This window comes from Phyllostomus hastatus, unplaced genomic scaffold, assembly GCF_019186645.2.
Source record: "Phyllostomus hastatus isolate PE091 unplaced genomic scaffold, TTU_PhHast_1.1 phas_scaffold_129, whole genome shotgun sequence".
Classification (NCBI taxonomy): domain Eukaryota; kingdom Metazoa; phylum Chordata; class Mammalia; order Chiroptera; family Phyllostomidae; genus Phyllostomus; species Phyllostomus hastatus.
The window spans coordinates 20,014,763-20,035,557 of NW_025334009.1; the positions used below are offsets into that span (position 1 = coordinate 20,014,763).

A 20,795-nucleotide genomic window follows, 5' to 3' on the forward strand; every position below is an offset into this window, starting at 1 on the left:
GTCACATGAAGTCTAAGAAAGTTCAAGTACAATTACACCAGAATTTAGCCTAACCCCTGTTAACCAAGTAAGGCTCTGCTTCCTCCCTCATGTTTGCTGCAAAGAATCTTTTTGGTTTCATTTTGGTTTTTACAGGTATACACTCATATCAGTGGTCTCAAAATAACTTTGGAACCAATTTAATCCTCACTGTGTGGGTTTTCTTGGCTCCAGAAAAGAACTAAAACACCATGAACCTGCAGAAAATTGTGTGTAGGAAGTGATGGGAAGGGCACAGGTTTTGCTGCCAGATGGATGTGAACTTTAATCCCTCTTCTGCTGCTTTTCTTTACTTCTCTGAGCCCTGGTGTCTTTCTCCTGACAACGTAGACACTCCTAAAATTCCTGTTGGTGAGCCAGTGAAAGGCAGGCAATATTTGCAACTTGCCTGGCATACAGTAAGTGCTTAATCAGTGATAGCCAACCCGGACTCCCCTCCCCCCCCCCACACACATTTTCTTTAATCTAGGGCAGTGGTTCCTAACTGACACAGATTTTGCCCCCACAAGACACATTTTGCAGCGTGTGGGCACATTTCGGCTGTCATAATGGTGGCCCCCACTGCCTTTCAGCGGGTAGAAGCCAGGGATGTCACTATATACCCCACAACAGCGCACAGGAGAGCGCCTCCCTCTCCAAACACCACCATCACACAACAAGAAAGAATTATCGGGCTCCAATGATAAACAGTGCTGAGTCTGAAAAGCCCTGATCTAGAGGCAAGGATGCTACTTGTGTGGAGACTTTAGGACAAAGTAGCGGGACAGCAAACAAAATAATTTCCTGCAGCGCTGGAGAGGTGGGAACTGCGCAGGCCTGGAAGACAGAAGGCATTCGCTCAGCTCCTAACTCGGCCTCCAGCCAGTCACTTCGCCTTCCTGAGCCTCAGCTCCCTAAGCTCACAAGCAGAGATGACAAGTATGCTTACCACACGGCAGGATTTACACTCGGTAAATGACCAAACTATACAAACACGTAATAATAATACCTAACACTTTGTTATTAGAGTGTTTGGAAAGGTGGGTACACCATATCTTAATCTGATTAATATTAGCTCGGAAGAAGAGAGAAACAGCTCTAGAGCCTAGCTGAATAACAACTTAGAATATTGATAACTAACAGTCATGGAGCACGTATTCAATACTATGGGCTAGCCTACACCGGGGGGCTGGTGGCTTGCTGACGGCCATACAGACAGGATTTTTGAGCAGGAATTTGAAGGCAAATGGTCTTGGGTTCAAGAGAATGGGTGTGGCTCCAGTGTGGAGAGAAGACAATGCCATTCTCTCTTGTGACCACACAGGACTTCTTTGGCAAGATGTTGGTGAAATCCCTGGCCGCAAGTTTGAGAACATATAGACTGTGTCTAAATCAAACGGACACATGGTTACCCAAAGATAATGACCGAAAGTAAACTGGAAAACTGAAAAGGGAGCTAAGGGGACAGCAATAAAGCCCTTTTTTTCTTTCCAGTCAGAGCAGTAAAGTAGGAAAGTCCCCCAGAGGCAAACACAGGAATTAGAAGACACACACACACACACGCACACACACACACCCCTCTAACCCCTCCTGCATCTTCCCTGCTGAGAAACCAGCCCCCAGCAGGCAGAATGGCAGCAGCTAAGACCAAGGTTCTGGAGGCCCTTGGCGGTGGTCCAAGGGCGTGTGACTACGCGCTGCGAGGAGCAGTAACTCCGGCCAAATGTGGTCAGCAGTACTGCCAGCTTTGGGCTCCGCTGCGGGGTGGGGGACTCTGGACACCTCCCCACCCCTGCTAGCCTGGGCCTCCCTCTCTCCCAGGGGGCCACATGCACTCCTTTAACCAAGCTCATGGGGCACAAGAAGGAAACCAGCATGGAGGACAGTCCCTGTCCGCAGGTTTGGAATGCCCCGAATGAGGAGCTGAATCATTCTCTTCCCTGAGGTCCAGGGTGTGTGGGAGGGGAGACTGGAAGCAGAAAGATAGTGAGCATCCTTACCAAACCCTCTGGTTGACTAATAGGAAGATTTCGTTAGTGCTGCAGTTGAGCAGAAAACATCAGTTCACAAGTATACACTTGGGGATACTTTATTCTAAAAGATTATTAAGTTTCTATGTGGAGTTGTTCAGATTAGAGAAACACTACAACATTGATTTTTTTCTCTTGTAACAGTGATTTCTCAGTACTTCTGGATGTGAGAAGGATGAGAATCTCAAGGTGCTTTACTTTTAGTTCTTTAAAAAATTGCTAAGGAAAACTGAAAAAAAAAAGCATTCAAAGAAATGTTCACCCATCTCCCAACTATGAGCAGGACCCAAGGCCCAAGTCTTTGAGGATCTTCTTTCCTTCAGAGAACTTTCCACCTTTATAACATGCTGTGGTTCGAAGTGTGGACTCTGGAGGCATCCTGCCTGGGTTCGATCCTAACTCTTTTACTTACTAGCTGTGTGACTTCGGGCAAGTTACTTAACCTCTCCAATCCTTCATTTTTCCTTCTATAAAATGACAGCATATCCCTCTTTAGATGGTTGTGAGCATTAAATAATAAAGCACAATAAAGCACTGGACATGATGCCTGTTACACAGCAGTGCTACATGGAGTGTGCAATCACTGTTCCTGTATCAAGGACCAGGTTCATGTTGATGAATTTCAATGTTACTCACCTCCTCATCTTTCTCCTACCCATCAGTCTCATATCTTGATTTCCTGAACTTCACTTGCATTTCCCTATCAAAATAGTTGGCCCTCCTGATGTACCTAAGAGATTCTGTACAAGGTAATATGACTAAAACAAGTTGAGTAATCTGTGCCTCATGACACTGTGTCTTAATTCTCCCTTCCCAGTCTCTCAGGCAATAATCTAAAATATTGCAACAACCATCTCCTCATGGTTTTCCTGGCCCATCCCCAACCCACATGCCTAGAAGCCTCAGAAACAGCTTCTTTAAACAACCCCTTACAGCATGGATTTGTCACTGCACTACAGAACTTACAGCTGTAACCCCGAGTGGCAAACCTTGGGAGGGACCAAATGGGGGGGCTGGCAGCACAGGGCAGGGACTACCAACAACATCCAGCTGCTGACAAATATTTACTGAGCACCTGGCAGGTCCGGACACCGTGCTAAATGCTGGGTTACAGGGAAGTTAGAAGACACTGTTCTTGGCCCACGCACATGGACAACTAAAAATACCACATGGTGAAAATGGCCCCAGGCTGGAGGAAGGACCGGATGGGTGCCCGAGGCTGCCATGACCTGGCATACTACTCGCACACACAGAGGCCTTGCCTTTAAACACCCAGTGCCTGGAAAAGTGCTGGTACACAGTGTGAGTGCAACGAATGTTGGCTGAGAAAAATTCATGAGCGAAAAGAAGGAAATCTGGATAGACAGCCTTACTTGCCCTATCAACGGAATGATGGCGATTTCAGCCAATTCAGCAGCATCTGCCAACAGCACACACTACACGGTGGCGGGTGGTCTGAGGTGGGTTTTCACTCACATTACCCCACTTGCTCCCTCATGCCAAAGTGTGAAGAAGAGGGGGATTATTTATCATTCTCAGCTTTTAAGACTTCATTATCTCAGGAGCAAATGGAAGCTCAGAGACATTCAACAACTTGGCTGAGGTCACATGGTTAGAAAACGGCTTGATCCAGAACAAGCCTCCTGAATACACACACAGATTATTATAAACAAGAAACAAAGCACTCATTTATATTCCAAATTTTCCTATTAATTTTTTCATGTTTTAAAACAAGTTTGGCAAACATTTTGTGTAAAAGGACAGATTGTAAGTATGAGATCTGTCTGGAAAAAGTCCAGCCTCTGTTAACATAATGAGAACTGTTTGCACAACATGGATGTAACCTGACAGCCAAGGAAAGTGGACTGGAATGCACATGTGTGAACAGTGACAACTCCACTGTACTAGTCAGTGGGGGTGGTGGACACTGTTGAGTGAGCATGCATACTGTGTGGCTGACGCATTCAAAATGACTGAGTGAGCAGAGCAATGAATCTACATCAAATTTTTGGTTAAGCTTGAACATTCCTCCATGGAAACTATTCAGATGATTCAGAAGTCTGCAACTATGGGCAACTGGTGATTGGCAGCTTCATCACAACACACCCACTCATGTGTCATGTCTCATGAAAAGGTTTTTGGCAAAATATTAATTTACCCAGGTGACTCAGCACCCCCTACAGCCCAGATGTGGTGCCCTGTGACTTCTGGCTTTTCCCAAAACTAACATCACCTTTGAAAGGGAAGAGATTTCACAACATCGATGAGATTCAGAAAAATACAACAGGATGGCTGATGGCGATTGGGAGAACTGTGAAAGGCTCCAAGGCGCCTACTTTAAAGGGGACTGAGGCACATTTGACCTATGTACAACGTTTCTTGTGTCTTGTTCAATAAATGTGTCTATTTTTCATAGTACATTATGGCTGATGCCTTCTGGACAGACCTGTACTTCAGGCTTTGGGAGGTACGTAGTTGGCCTTTGTCACAGTCACTTGGGTCTGCCATTGTCGGGGGAAAGCAATTACAGACAAGATGTCAATGAACAGGTGTGGCATGTTCCAATAAAATTTTATTTACAAAAACAGGCTACAGGCTAGATTTGGCTCCGTTTTCAGACCTCTGCTTTATGATGAAGGATATTAAAACCATTTCTTCATATAGTAACCACACATGCTAATATAAAATCCATGCTTTTCTTTTTGCTTCCAGGGTAAAGACAGAATATGACAGCCATATGTCATAGAGATGAGGGAATATTTTAAGGATGCTATCACTATAGTGTATATAATATTTATATACACCATAAATGTGCAAGGTCTGCACCTTTCCTTCAAAACTAACCTCATGTATACATTTTTATTAGTTAGGGAGGTCAATATGTCTATCATAAGTACATTTTAAAATTTCTCCCTACGTATTCTGTCTATTGGGATTATTTATCTTGCCTTGTTCCCTGGCCTCGAGCCAGGCAGAATGTGGGGGCTTTAATACCTTTAATGCATTACATGGGTTTTTTAGAGCTCCATAAGACAAAATAAAATGCGCGCTCATGGTCATACATGCAGTAAACCTGATATGCCACTTAATATTTCACATCCTATTTTATATTTCAGTCATGATGGTTTCCAGCTTTCAACCTGCAGAATGACACAGGCTCACCCATCTTTTTGCTCCATTTTTTTTGTAGTGTGTTTGGAGAACTGAGAATTCATAAACAATCAATCTCACTGTGACTTTGAGGCATGATTACTGTTGCTCCCCAATATTCCGAAGAAGTCCTGAAGTAACTGCCCACTGACATGTGCCACCCACTTGGCAATTGGAACTGGCCAGGTCTATTTTTAGTAGGCCACGTCACCTTGTTTCTGCAGCTAGTTGGTGTGGTAGCCGGTCTCCGAGGACGGCCTGCTCAGTGAGCCACACCACGGTGCAGGCCTTTACCCTGGAATTGAAGCTGCTACTGGGATTTTCTTCTGATCAATGGAATGTGGCGAGGGGAATGCTGTGTCACATACGAGGTTAGATGCTGAGGAGCCCTATGGCTCCCATCTGGGTTTCTCTCAATGCTTATTCGGGGGAAGTCACGTAAAGAGCCCAGGAACCACCATGCTGGGAGGAAGCCCACATCACAAGAGGAGGCCATCTGGAGACACATACGCAGGCCACCTCCAGCTGTTCCATCCGTCTCAGCGGAGGAACCAGGCACGTGATGGAGAAGCCACCTTGAACATCCAGCCTAGGAAAGTCCTCAGATGGCGTCCAGCCCCAGCACCCTCTGACTGTGGCCCTATGAAAGACTCCAAGTGAGACAGAACCTTGAAACTTTTAAGCCCCTAAGTACTGGGGTGGTCTGTTATGTAGCAATAGACAGTGCAATTAGTTCTATAGTTATTCTTAACTGAAGATTATTTAATGTGGAGCCATGAAAAACCTGTGGTCAGGGCCCACCTCAGCTCTTCCGGAATCTGGTAGATAGTAGCAATTTGACATCATATGCACGCATGGTCCAAGCTTTACATGCATTCCTGTGAGTTACAAGAGCAGTGGAATCATTCCACCTGAAAACCAAGAATTAAGACATTCTGGATTAAAAAAAAACAGTATGTTAATTGCTTGGCTATGAATTCAAAGACTATGATGATTAAAATATCATGGAATAAGTCTCTTTAAAAATAAAACTATCCACTGTAATGTAGTGGGTCTTCCCCCCCCCCCTCAAACTGCTTATAAAACTCACTCATATCCACCTGAGACCACATGCGAACACCACCTGTCTATCACCTGCACGCGCCCTCTTTTATTTTGAGATGCAGCTGTCTCTTTATAGGGTCATTGTGTTTTAATTTGTTCCTCCAGGGGACAGACTGAATTCATCTCCCCACACTGGACACTGCAATTCAAAATAATAGCAAAAGACCTGCAGATAATGGGCCATAATATGCACTTGATACCCACTAAGGAGGGTTTAGATCACTTGCTCTCAGTTACCTTTCCTGCAACATCTGTTTCACATGAGCCAGTTAAAAGTGCATACATCTGTAAATAATAAGCCTGTGTGTGCACATAATTTAATGAATTAGAACATAAAAAGGAATTGAACAGTAGGGGCACAGCAATTAGAGTAACTGCCCATTTTGTTTAAAAAATGTATTGTTTCCAGCTTTCACTTAGAAACCCTTTTATTATTCTGTGGGTTCCGAGGCTCCCAACCTTTCTCATTGCCCCTCCCCACAAAGAAAACAGGAGTGTACTTTGCAAAGTTGGCAGAGGGAAGGAAACCCACATTATACGGAGCTGAGTGGGGAACTTCCAACTCACTTCCTCCTCCTCAAGAGATCTGAAGTGGGTACCTGACCGCCTCAGTGCCTGGGAACTCTCATCCATTAAGTGGAGGAAAACCAGTGTTTCCTCTGGGCTGCTGTGAGGTTCAAATGACGTACGCCATTTTGCACACTTAGCAGATAATATGCATTTAATATTAATGATGATGACAGTGGTGATTATTTCATTTTTTAAAATCAATCACAACTTGCAATCGTTCAGGGGGAAAAACACAAAGTCAAAAGTTCATCTTGATTTGGTCCTATTTCTATTTACTTTCTTCACACCATTTCTAGGGATAGACAGAGAAAAGTGAGGGTGGGGGGAGGAGGAGCAGCAATGGTTTAACCTGAGTAGCATTAGAAAAACCTATTCCTAGGATAACAGAGTAAGTGCCAGAGATCAGGGAAATATCCCATTCTTATACTTCCAGGCCAGTTTTCCAGCTAACACCTTTATAATAGCTTGTCATAACAGCTAACTTGAACCTCTCAAGTTTTGACAGCTCCCTCAACTTTGCTTGAGGTGTTTTGAGTAAGCCACAAATATACAAATAAATAAAAGCCAACACCTTTTGTGATGCTCTGAATTTCAAGTTTGTTGTCACTGAACCACTTTCAGCATCTTTCTTGAATACCTACTGTGTGCCAGGTGCTGGGTTACAAAGCAGAGCACATGTACACGAGCAGGAGAAGGCACTTCTGGGAAGCAGAGCACGGAATTTTCCAGAACACATACAGAGGCTTCCATGGAGTGTGGCTTGTTCCTCTCTGCCTCCCTGAAGTTTAAGATATTTAGACAAGTTGAGAGTAGCTCAAAAATGTTGGAAGATCTCTGTGTCCATTCGAAAACCAATCAGGAGTGGAGCACAGGACTAGAAATTGCAGGCAACCGTGATACAATTGCTACAAAGAATATAATTAAGTCTGGCCCACTGGAATTAGGTGAAAATCTTGGTGTATCTGGCCAAATAAGTGTTAGCAAAAGAAGTACCAAGTATTTGCCAGGCCCCAGAAAAAACAGTTCCACCCAGAAGGAAAGCAAGTTAAACAATGACTGAAATCACCACCCCATGGTTTTCTGTTTACATTCTCCTACAGTCTATTTACCAGCTTCATAAAGATATAATTAGAGCTCTGCAATAGCAATCGGAAAGAAGAATAAAGGCTAAAGGAAAAGGGAAATAAAGAGAATGAACAAATACTTAAAAATATTAATAACTGACGTATATAGGGCTGCATTCTTCCCATGCACTGGCCAGCTAAATATATTGAAATTAAATAAAATTAAAAATTTAGTTCCCCAGATATATTAGCTATATTTCAAGTGCTTGGTAACCACACATGGCTAACAACTACTGTACTGGACACCACAGAATTACAGATCATTTTCATCACTGTGGAAAGTTTGGACAGTGCTGATAGTAGTGGTATGCCTAAACATGTCCATGACTCCACCACAGTGAACTGAGCACTGACCAGGTACCAACTACGACTAGACTAACCTTGGCAAAGCAGAAGTAAAGGACATACCATCTGACCTCGAAATCTTCCCAGGTTAATGAGGGAACCCAACCAAAAGCAAACAAACAAAACACACACACACACACACACACACACACACACAGAGGAGAAACAGGTAGCAACACAAAACAGACCTGTTTACTTTAATGATAGATATGGTGCAAGTATCCAGGTGTTCCCTAGAGGATTCTTTCAACTTTTCTGCATTTAAAAAGTTTTCCATAATAAAGTATTGGGGGCAAAAATCTTTTACTGAATCTTACATATCAGGCACTTTAAATACACTCTCTTATTTAAGTCTATGATATGCTTGCAAAGTGAGCATGATGGATCCATTTTACACATGAAAGCACTGTGGCCTCTTGGAGCTCTGGCTCCCGCAGCAGAGGCCGTGCACGTGGGGTGCCCCGCTGCACGTACCCCACCGCACTGCGCCCCACAGCTCGCTACCACGCTGTCCACACTGCAGCGCGTGGCAGCCCCTTGAGGATTCAGATCTACTTCCCTCTAGAACCCACCACCTGACCTTTCGTAACCCACGTCAGTCCGTCCATCTGTCTCTATTTCTTCAAAATGTCTAATTCAACAACCAGCTTTCCAACAAAAAGAACAGGTAGAATATGGCATATAAAAATCCAAAACAATATGCTGCATTTAAACTATTTGCAGCATAAACTATATTTGAACTATAAACTATAAACTATATAAACTATAGTTTATATAGTTATAAACTAACTATTATAAACTATATTTGAAATCACAAAAATAAGATCATTATACAGGGCGCTAATCATCATTTTTTAATTGTTTATGCTATCACAGTTATCCCCAGTTTTTCCTCCCTTCGTCCACCTTCGCCCAGCCCGCCCCCTCCCCCAGTCAGTCCCCATATTGTTGTCTGTGACCATGGGTCATGCATAACATCGTTATTATTAATGTAAACTTCATTACGTGATAATAGTTTTCTGAGGTGTAGGGCTCTCTAAACAAAACAGATACTTAAAATGGGAAGCAAATACAAAAATAATGATTCAACTTCATCATCTCTTAGAAAGTCCCCTCCCCATTTGAAGTAACAGAAGACACAACTGTGCTGCTTAGCTAAGAGACGCCAGCTAGTAGGGACCACAAGTGCCCATTTCTACACGAGGGTTACAAGCGAACCAGATTAACGGGAAACACTTTATTTCTCATCTCTCTTTCCTGTGACTCCTCAGTAGGTGCAAAATTAATCCTGACCCCAAGTCCTGTGAGCTGCAGAGGGCCAGGCCAGTGCAGACTTCAACGACAAACAGGATTAAAAAAAAAACAAAACCACAAAGAACAAAAGAGTAAAATAGCTTCAATAGTTTCCTGTATAATTTAAAAGGCTGTGGTTTCTATTAGAGAAATAATGTGATCGGAGGGACTCATGTGAATTACAGCTCTCCTTTTTCCACACTGCCCCCAAATCAAAGCACTCTATGGTCATTCCTGGTATTAGCAAGGTGCAAAAAGTTTTTCAGGAACTGTTCGCTCAGGTGACAGAGATGACAGAGCAAACTTCAGAAGCAGGTGACCCCTCAGGGGTTTACTGTACGTGGAGGGTGGAGGGACCTTCCCGGGCCTGAAAACCCAGCTCCACCCCTGGGTGATGTCCGTCATGTTACTCACCTTTCTGAGCCTCAATTTCCTCTTTTGAAAAATGAGGACAATCATGCTTCCCTCACAGAACTGTTTGTGAAGATTAACAGATAGCAATGCATGTACAGTCATTAGAGTGGAATTGTGTTAACGTATTCCACCTGCCAGAAAAGAAACCCAACTAACTAAAATCCCACAACGGTTCTTCAGCGTGGCCTCTATCATCAGAAGGCAGTAATTCGTTACTGTCAGAGGGCACACGCTCCTCTGCGATGATTGTTAGGGCGGACTACACAGGGCTGCGCATTTTCCGTCCCTCCCCCATCGGGAGGTAGACCCATGGAACCCGGCCTGGCCCTGTGGCGGCTTAGCAACGGAATACGGTGGCGTGACTCTATGCCAGCTCTGGACCCAGCCTTTCACAGGGAGCACCCGCTTCCTCCCTCTGGAATGCTGCCTCTCGGAATATGGGGGCCGTGTGAGAAGCGCATGCCACGTGCAGCAAGGCCAGGGATCAGCCCCAGCTGAGCTCTCTACCACGACGTGGACTGGCTGCCGCGGGAGCGAGCCTTCTGGGATCTCCAGCCCAGTTTGGCCCTGGATGACACGGCCTCAGCTGACATCCGGTGGAACAGAAGATCTGTCCAGCTGAGCCCAGTCCAGCCACAGAAGCGTGAGACAATGCAACGTTAGGCCCTTCAGCTTTGGGGAAGTTCCTTGCATAGCAAAATGTCACAGAAACAATCGTAAAGAAATCAGTGAGTTTGAAAAACCTAATCTAATCAGACCAAGCCCCCAAAGAACATTATTTAACAAACACTCCAGAAGCATTCAGATGAGAGCCTTCAAGGAGCCTGTTTGGAAGGTAGGCACTTATTCTACTGCTCAAGATAAGTTTAGAACTCTGCTTTGTAAACTACATTTAGAAATTACCTATGAGGCCTACACACAGGAAAGCTTCCAGCCTACTCCTTGTGACAAAAATGTGTCACCCTCTTGATCTGTGCTCACCTTATGCATCAGCTGTGGTTCTCAGTGGTTTTAATTTTTATCAGAATGAAACTCAGGTCCACAGTTCTGAGGAGATTCTGTGTCTGTGTCATAAGGGGGCTGCATCACAAGGACTTGTGTGCACAAGTTTGTCCCATACACTGTGAGTCCAGAGAGAGCAGAGGCAGCGCCAGATTCATCCTGCCGTCTCCCCCACCCCCTCTGCCCAGAACATATCAGGGAGCCTGGAACATGGCAGGCACCCAAGAGCCCTTTGTTGAATGGAACGCTACAAGATCTAATCCATCAGTGAGTAATAAAAATGTACTGCGCCCCTGACAGCATCCTTGGGCGATGTGTATTGTAACAACTTCAAAAGTGACAACGCTCCCTTGTAAAAGTCAATCCATTTGTACTAAATCTGGGGTTTGTTTAAATGGATGCCACTGAATCAGGACCACAGCGCTATCCAAACTGTGACAAACGGGAAGGACTGTCATCTAAGTCATGAGCCACACAGAGAGGAACTATTTCACTGGGGGAAAGAGATGCCAGCTAAAAAAGACTGTTCACCGTTAGCCAAGGCACATAAGCCACAGGTGTCAGGGAACAGAGCAGAAGGTCTACTCAGTGACATCTCCATGTCTGTTTTCAGGACAAGAATAGAACCCTCGTTTACATGATCTCTACTCTTTCTACATATCCTGCAGTGTAGACATTACTGTTCCCATTTCATAGCTGTAGAAATCGATCCTGCGTCAAGTCAGGCTATTTCCATGATCTCAGACCACCAGGCACAGAAGGGCTGCAGGTGGGGTGATGTGTGGGAGGGTAATGATGTGAGTGGGCGTGCGGAGAAGAAGCAGTTAAGCTCTGAGAGTGACAACTTTTCACAGGGCAAGAAAACATCTCTAGAGAGCTCTCGGTGTATATGCGATGGGACAACCTCTGTAAGAGTGCATGTAGCTTCTGCCTGCTAGAAGACCACCGTGGGTTTCTGAAACTCCTGCCCAGCTACCGGAGAGATGCCTGTTCCTTAGTATCTTCCAACTTTCCCCGCAAAGCCAAACCTGCTTATCCTATCTCTACTTCCTATTGTTTCCTCTGATAAGCAGGGCCCCAGTGAACAATTAAAGCTTTCAATAAATAATCTCTAAGCACATTCATTTGATTGACTGTTATTTGATACAGCAGTTAGTTTCAATGGGGCAGTTAATATTGATCACATAAAGTACTCCAGACAAACATGAAACAGTTCCAGAACTCCATGGATTATTACCCTTTATCTGCCACTCATCTGGGTTACTTGTAATGGTCACGGAATTTAAAATCAATAATAACAATTAGTGTTCTGTACACCAAAAGGGATGAATCATGTGAAATGGGTTTTCATATAAAATCAAAGGTACACTGGGCTTCTGCCATGGAGAAAGGCTTTCTGCATTTCCAGGGCACATTTGGCAAAGTAATTTCAGGCAAGTCTGTCTTCGAAACGGGCAGCAAGAGAAAAAGAGGTATTTAGGAGATGTGGCCATAGAGACGCCCGTGTGAAACCCTTGACAATCTTAATCCTTAAAGATGAAGCATGAAAGATAGAAGTGATCAAAAGTAAGTGCTAACAAACGCAGTGAAATCAATGGGACTGGCAATATCCTTCCTCTGAGATGTGCTTCTCGCCACCTTTCTCAGCTTCCAGTTCCTAGGCATCAATCATGATTTTTTTTTGACAATAAAATGGCAACAACAGTATTTTAGCTCCACGGCCCCACCGCTGTAATGTTGGGATAATTAAAATGCAAAGCAACAGAGAAATGTTTCATCATTAAACTGTAACCAGAGCACTATGTGAAATCATCCATTCCAAAGTCTTGTTTTTCATCAATTATTTGTTATTTATCTGATGTAAATATAAGGAGGGCTAATTAAAATGTATGCCTTTTTATACAGCTTCTTGTCATTAAAGCCAATGAAAGCATTCTGAGGCCCATAATGAAATAATTATGTTTGCCTTTAAGAATTCTCTTCAATAACACATGGCAGTGCTGAGCTAAATTAAAACATCAGGAACTAAATCTCGCTTGCCTCCATTTCCATTTTACTTAATTATACCCCCAAGCTTTCCAATAGACCAGATCCTAAAAAATCTTTTGAAGCAAAAATGACCTTCATATCATCAGCCTTTTTATAATTATGGACTTTGATGACAAGACAAAGGTACAGGAGCCCTGAAAGCTTTAATATTCGTGAGAACAGGGATTTATTGCAGGAGGTCTTCATTTGCTCTGCAAATTAGAGAAAAACTGTGATAAATGTGACCCATATCTCTTTCCAGTTAATTGATGTACAGGTCTTATCTGGTCTTCTCTGTATCACTTCTATCACAGTATTTTGAACTCAGCTATGTGGTTTTTTTTCCCCCCTGACTTGGTAAAATGTTCATTTTCAGTGGTGAACAGTAACTACAGTAATTGATCAACAACACCACCACCCAACATTTCCCTAAATCTGAATCAAATTAGGAGATTAACTCCTCTTCAACACTAAAACTTAAAAAATGAGTCATCTTGAAAGAAGTAAATTGAAGAAAACCTATGAACTTGAAAAACGAAAATAGGACATTTTCATTTGAATTTCTCCTTCTCCAAACCTCAAATCGGATATATTTACAAAGGAAAAAAAATCTGAGTTTAAGAGAAAAGGAAGACGGAAAGAGGGGTGGAGAATCTGCGGGGCTGGTGGCAAATGAAATGGCTTTAAGGATGCTGTCATGTGATGTGGATGAAGGTGGCTGCTTGGGGCTCAGAAAAGTAAATAGGGGTCCAGGGGATTAGCTCTGACAATGTGACTTCCCTCCCATTTTGCTCTGTATGGGGACTTGGCACGAATCGTAGGTGGTAATACTTGGTGACTACTGGGTAGACTCTCGTGAGACATCAGAGGGAAACCGCTAACAGCCAGGAAACAAATACCTATGACATGACAACGTTAAACTGCCCTTACAATCTTAGATCTGATTTTATTAAAATCACTTCACCCCCCACCCCACCACCACCAAGTTATTCTTTGTTCTGTTTAAAGCCATCTCCTTTTGGGAATGAGGGGCACTGTCACTCACGATCCCCCCTGTGAACAGGAGCTCTCATCTCCCACTCTGAGTGGGCTCCCTTCTGCAGTTGCTATGGGTGGGAGCCCAAGGCTCCTGGGATCCCGGTGCCCTGGCGAGAGGAAATGCTGGGACGGGCTGGGTCGCCCCGCTGATGTCAGTTCCTGTTGTCCTCGCCTTATCATGCTGTGGACCAAGGGGCTTATCTAACTGGCCCCCCTTCAGCTCCCCACCCTGCAAGGCCGGAGAAGAATCAAGTCAGCAGTTCCAGTGCCTGTTTGAAGTCCTATCTAAGAAGCTCTGAAAGCTCAGGATAAATAACATAATACCTGCAGACTCACCCTCTACGGCTTTCTTGGTAGAGAGAACTTTTGCAACGTTTCAAGAAATTCCTTTAAAGGGGTCTAGGGGGATGGGATGGGACAGGAATCATGCTTTTTGATGTTGAAGTAAGGGAGCTGGGAAGGAAGAGGAGAATTCGGGACAACACATTGACTGATGAGGTGGTGTTATTAGATCTTACAGATGGGGCAGGTTATCTCATCTGCTATTTAACAAGAGGTACTTAGGCCAAGCCACTTACAGACAGAAGACTGATAAATCTGAAACCTGAGGTAACTCTGCTCTCCTCTCCCCCTCAACCCCAATTCCAACTTTTTAAGACGAGGTTGGTGAAGAACGGATATACAGGATCCGGCACAAATAACGCCCCTGTTTTATTAGAAAATCTTTGATTACAAAATCATAAGCATGTCGTTCTATAACATAACAATATCACGCTCAAGCACACCATATGACATTTCAGGTGAAATGCTCAAATTAAGTCTATAGATTATTACACCCATGTTATTACCCTACCAACCACACTCAAGCCGGCCTTACTTCTGCCAGGCTCTGTAGATTCACTCATAGTGATTCGATCCAGTAATTCTCTCCCCTCCCTGACTCCCAGCACAGGCACAAGTGTTGGAGGCAGAACCGTCATCATAGCACTTAATTCCAGTTTGCAAGGGACGTCTTCTATGTATAGGCCTGCAGTTTGCCACCAAAGGAATTCACATTCGGAATTCACATTCACGAGATCTTCCATATGAATGGGAAAATTAAGCTGTGAGGACTCTAGTTATATTGACCATAGAATCCAAACAAAGGCAGTCTGTGCCACTCCTGAGTTCAAGGGGCAGCCTAGGAGATGTCGTAATATTGAAATATCTGGCATATTTCAATGATTTATGTGGGAACTGTGGCAGTATATTCGAAAGTGGGTTATTCTAGAAAATCAGAGATATATGACTGCCATAAGTACCCTATAATTTGAAAGGCAAGATTCCATATTAATATCTTTTGGAGAGGTTTTTAGCCAAGAGTTTTCTGATTAACCTTCATCAAAACTCCCATTTCCGAAATAGTCTATTTAATTGATAGTTAACTGAATTTATATTAGAACATTTAAAGTATAAAAATGTCAGTTAAGGATTAATTTATTGGCACTTACATGTAACTCAAACTCTATGGAAGGTTCTTTTCAAGATGTTCTAAAATGAACATGGCACATATTATTTAATAAGTCCTGTGCGACTTATATTTTGCATCTTGGTTTCCCGTCTCCATCTGCCTCCCAGAGAGTCTCTTTCTAACTAAAAATTTCAAGCCTCTAAAAATTTTTTTTTGGGGGGTGGTTTAAAGATGATAAATTCCTTGAGAGCAGAATTTATCATCTTTATCATTTATCATGCATATCTCTTCTGAAATCCTTTATTGATGCTAACGGAATGTATAAAAGAGAAAACCGTAAGGTTTTCTTTCCCTTTCAGCCAAATCAGGGGCTGAACATGTTGAAAGTAAATTATAAATATCTGATGTGCAGAAGGTCTCTATTTTACTTTCATGCTGTAAAGAAAAGTTCATGACAATGCTGACTGGGTGTTGTATCGTCAAAGCCAGGCTTCCAGAAATGAGAAGAAAACTTCTGATCCAGGTCAGCTAACCTATCAGAAATTGCCATTCTGGTCATTTATCTACTAAGAAAAAAAAAAGAGAAAAGAGGCCTGTTCCAATGCAACAGCTTTGCATTTGGGCTGGAAAATCAAATGCTAACGAGAGTTTCCAAATCAATTCCATAAGCGAAGTTTAAGCGGACAGATGTCTACCGCTCCTACTGTTTTGTTTTACTTTTGGAATCTACGCTTTTCTGGTGATAAAATTTCAACGCATGCATTTTTTCTTCTAAGACGCCTGTCCATACCTCTCCACCCAAAGCCCCAAGTTATCTGGATGTTGATGATACTTATTTGGGTAAATTTCTTTTTTTCTACAGGGGAGAAAACTTTGTGAATCTCCCACTTGTTTTCAGCCGACCCTGTCCTGCACTCTGAGATTTAAGCAAAAGTCCCTTTTCTTCTCTTCTTTCTGATGGTATTAGTTACCACCGTCATGTGGCCGAGAAGCAGAAAATTATGTCCTACTTTAGAAAAACAATTGAGCCTTTTCACTGAAATATTTATTCAAAACCCCATTCAATTCATACGGTGGCTGTCAGTCTTTATTTAGTCTCTCTTTCAGAGGGTATCTTTGATTTTGCCACTTTGACCCCAATTTATATCTCACTAGGAGAGGATTTAGATAGTGTTTAATACTTAAAATTCAGGTCCCAGGGCTCTGGGAAGGAGACTGACTTCATTTCTTAATCACACACAGGCACAGTTTTGTTGTTGTTTTAAAAAGATTATTTCTCACTAATGGGGAAAATACTATTTCAAAAAGACTTTTTTTTTTCTTTTATCGTTTGATGTACCGAGTAGGGAGAAGACAGGGAAAGGGGCCAAGAAATTGTAGCACTCACGATGGCACTGAAAGCAACTATATTTAAACCACAAATATCGGGACCTCTCCTCTGCCCACTGAGCAATTAATGCTGAAAACATCTGGAGCAGCCTAAAACCAAGATAATCCAGGGGGCATCGGAACAGAAACTCGGAGACGCCATGCCTTCCAGGGGCAGCCTTAAATCATATTATTTATACCACATTCCCTTAGTAGCCCACTAATCCTGACTTCGCATTTTTATAACCAGCGATTCACGGGCCCTGCTCCAGCAGCAGCTGGCTGGCATATCAGTTTTCTGTCTTCAAAATTTTTTAAGAAATGATAATAAAAAGAACATTCTAACACCTTTCCACACAGACAAAAAAGCTTCTGGTGTTTTATGTTGAAAAGATTTACTCTAATTACTACACACACACACACACACACACACACACACACAAAATCAGTAGGATCTCAAAACAAAAAATAGTTTTGGTTGGAATTTAGTACTATGTTTTTTTTCCCTCCTTGCCCACTGTTTCCTCTGCCGTAAGAGCACAAACAGATCTATTTCTCGTCAAAACACTCATTAAGGAAAATGGAAAAGGCTGTGGCTTTTATGTTCTTACTTACAGAAAGGTAGCCCTGATATGATTGCTTTTATTCAAAAAGCCCCAACTAGCTTCCTCCCCCTGAACCCAGCATGGCATGGCAGACATTTGTTGGAATATTTATTTACACTTAAAAACTTAATTGCTTGATCACCTAAACTGACCAGTCATAAACTGGTTTATGGAGGAGAAAGCAGCTCTGTATGGGGCATAAGCCGTATTTACACTTTATTCACTTAAACTAAAGTTGGGGCCTGGGATTCAAACCCTTGTGAAACTGACCACAATACACACTAATTGCCCTGCTTACAAAAATAAGACACTGGAATTTCTGAAATCCCTTTGTCAAATGTCTTTATTTACTTTTCCTAATGCAAGTTTCTTTGATTAGCTGAACTCTGCTGTTATCAACACTTCTTGCTTATCGGCTGGCCCTAGGCGAATGACACATTTACCACTCCTCTTCCTAGATAAGGCAAATCCCTTGTTTAACTTGTTCGAGAACAAACAAAGCTTTTCCCCCTACTCCTACAACTTCAGGGGCAGGTTTGGAGGGTTAATTACAACAGGGAGAATGTCTGCCTGTAAAAGCTCTGTTAGGTCTACCAGCTCTGTGCCAGGGTCTCGAGCATATTTTTCCCCTTCTTTAAAAAATGTTTCATTAGGACTTTCTCCTACAGGATAAAATGTGGGAGAGCCCCGGTTTCCTGCCACCCCAAGTGAAGTTGTTCACACTTTTCATTGCTAGGGAGGATAGGTCTAAGAGATCTGGTAGAGGGCTGGAGAATTATTTCGTAATGCTTAAGTTTCTTTGAGTTCTCTGGAAAAAAAAAATAAGCAGCATTTGGGGAGCAGCTGAGGATTAAGACGCCTTCTGAAAACGATATTCTTTTTGCCCTGGTTATGACTCTACGAAATACTGAGTCAGACAGCCAGCCTGCTGGCATCAAATGGTTATTGATTTTTCAGCTCCGAACCTGTTGATTTCCTGGCCCAAGAAGCAAGTCGTTATCCTTAAGAAAAGTTTCCGAGAGGGCAATTTAAATCTTGTCAGTGTCCCCTCTCCTTTTTCTTCTCTCTTTAGATAAGCAAGCTACCATGTTCTTAGGAAAACTCAATTTCTCCCAGTTAAACTTTGACCTTTTTGAAAACAAAGATTTAAAATGTCATTTTCAGGCTAATGCTCCAATGAATTGTCAAATAAAGTACTAAAAACATTTTGATAGATAGCCACAGCCATTTATCTAAATCACTGTCAGGGCTAAGATGCATCCTGCAGGCTCCCACTGCAGCCACCGAAGGTGGGATTTTCTGGGACTTCTGATCATTTCTCAATCCTGCAGCCAGGCTACTGTGGACCAGATGCGTGCCTCGGCATGGTGTCAGCAGCAGATAACCAAATAGTCAATTAAAAAAAAAAAACCTGGGCTACCCCACTTATATTTCCTTTCCTATAACCAACGTCCAGGCTCCTCACTGAATTGCAAGATATGAAAAATAATGGATGGCTCAGCCCAAGGGGTGTTCATTGCCAGTAGTTTTCTAGCAAAACAGCAACTTCTTAGAGCAACAAAGTGACTCGGAAAGGTGGCAGCAGGGTCAATGCTAAGAAATATTGCTTTTCCTTAGCAAGGAAAACATTGGAGGCTGCAGCTTTAACTGGTGGTTTATGAACTTCAGGAGCTGCAAGCCATCTCCATCGGGCAAAATTCCTTGCAAGGAAGATGTCATATTTTAATTACTTTGGACTGCTGAAACACACAGGGAGGGGCTGATAGATACAACTGGTAACTAATCCAAAGAACAGCAAAGTTAAATTCCCTCTGCATACATCTAAGTAAAAACTGCACAATGTGCCCAATTGCCTTACTTGAAGAATGTTTCAAAGTCCTGTGGTCACCCTCTACTTTCCGCCCCCCCCTCCCCCCCCACATATTTTTAAAACTGTTTTCAAGAGACGGTAAGGTTGGTAAGGAAAGGAGCGGGGGGTCGGGAGGGCTTGTTTGGGAAGAAAACATCTAACAGGAAATTTTCAGCAGAGGGGATCAATATGCACACGCCAGCATATTACACCCTTTCAGCATTAAATCATTAAATCCTTTGTCTTACTACCAGTGCAGTTTGTTGCCAATGTCTTTATTGCATGCAAGAGAGACAATTAATTTTTTTCTTGGTAGAAGAAGGGAAAAAATAAACCTACATTGAGCAGTGTGCCGATGTTGCCATTCGGTTTGGGTCAATCCACTGAAGCATGCTTTGAGAGCTTTCTCCTGGAGCATGCAGGAAGACGGGCTCGCAGTGTAGAAATCCAGGATTTGCCCAGGACTCACTGACAGAACATCCATACAGTCAAACATGATCTCCCCTGCACCGAATGTCTGCAAAAGTGCTTATCCTCTAGGTGTGGAGGCAAATGGCATAGAAAAGTCCACCCAACTCCATCAAACTCTGCCCCTTTTTTGGCACGTAGGCTGTTGGTCTTTTTCCCAGCCCCGAATCATGAATTATGACAGACAAGCCAGCTAAAAGCCTGTAATTGATCCAAATGATCATTTACCATTTTCCAGGCTTGCTCGGCCAATCCAGCCGGGGCGGGGGTTCCCAGAAAGATCCCAAGTTCTCCTTCCAAGCCAATGCCTGCAAAAAGCCTTCCGATTGCAGTCCGGATCCTACCCCGACGGTGCCCAGACAAGCCCTGCCCGGCTCGCTCGCGTCCTCGGCATCCCAGTCCTCAAACAGCTCGCATGGGGGAATTCTGGTCCCCCCTTTGGCAAAGAATAGACCCTCCTGCCTCTGAACAGCTCACTTCCTACTACTTCTGTCACACAGAATGAAAGATTGAATTGCCTAATATATGCGAGTGAACTTTCGGTGAACCCTTCCCGGGCTGCTAACCTTCAAATGACCCAACGAGTCTGACATCACCAACTCCCAGGATTCTCACAGAGCTTAGAAACTCCCAGCAGCCCTGCAAACGCAGACAGCCAGAGAGACAGGCAGCGAGCGAGCGTGCAAGCCGGCTCTTTCTTTCCCATTTCTCACCTTAAAAACAATGCAAGAAGTGCTTTTAAAACGAGCAGGGGAGGAGCCAGGACACCGCTCCTGGCTCACGCTGAGCGCCAACTTCTCTCCCTTTTCACCTTTTTATTCGCAGCCGCTTAGTTTGCAAGCGAGTGTTCCCCCATGCGGCCCCCCCCTTTGCCTCCCGCCCACCCTCGAGCCCCCAGCCCACCCTTTAAATTCCTCTGTGCGCCTCTCTGTCTGTTAA

At 43.4% G+C, this 20,795-nt stretch overlaps 1 protein-coding gene across 1 annotated transcript in view; it reads right to left on the reverse strand.

The window, feature by feature from the left end:
* Positions 1–20,452, reverse strand: part of RARB (retinoic acid receptor beta) — a 161,049-nt gene extending 140,597 nt beyond the window's left edge. Inside the window, exon 1 of the mRNA XM_045857403.1 lies at positions 19,728–20,452. Within this exon, the coding sequence (XP_045713359.1) occupies positions 19,728–19,884 (157 nt within the window). The 5' untranslated portion in view covers positions 19,885–20,452. The remainder of the gene's footprint in view (positions 1–19,727) is intronic.
* Between the last annotated feature and the right edge of the window lie 343 nt (positions 20,453–20,795).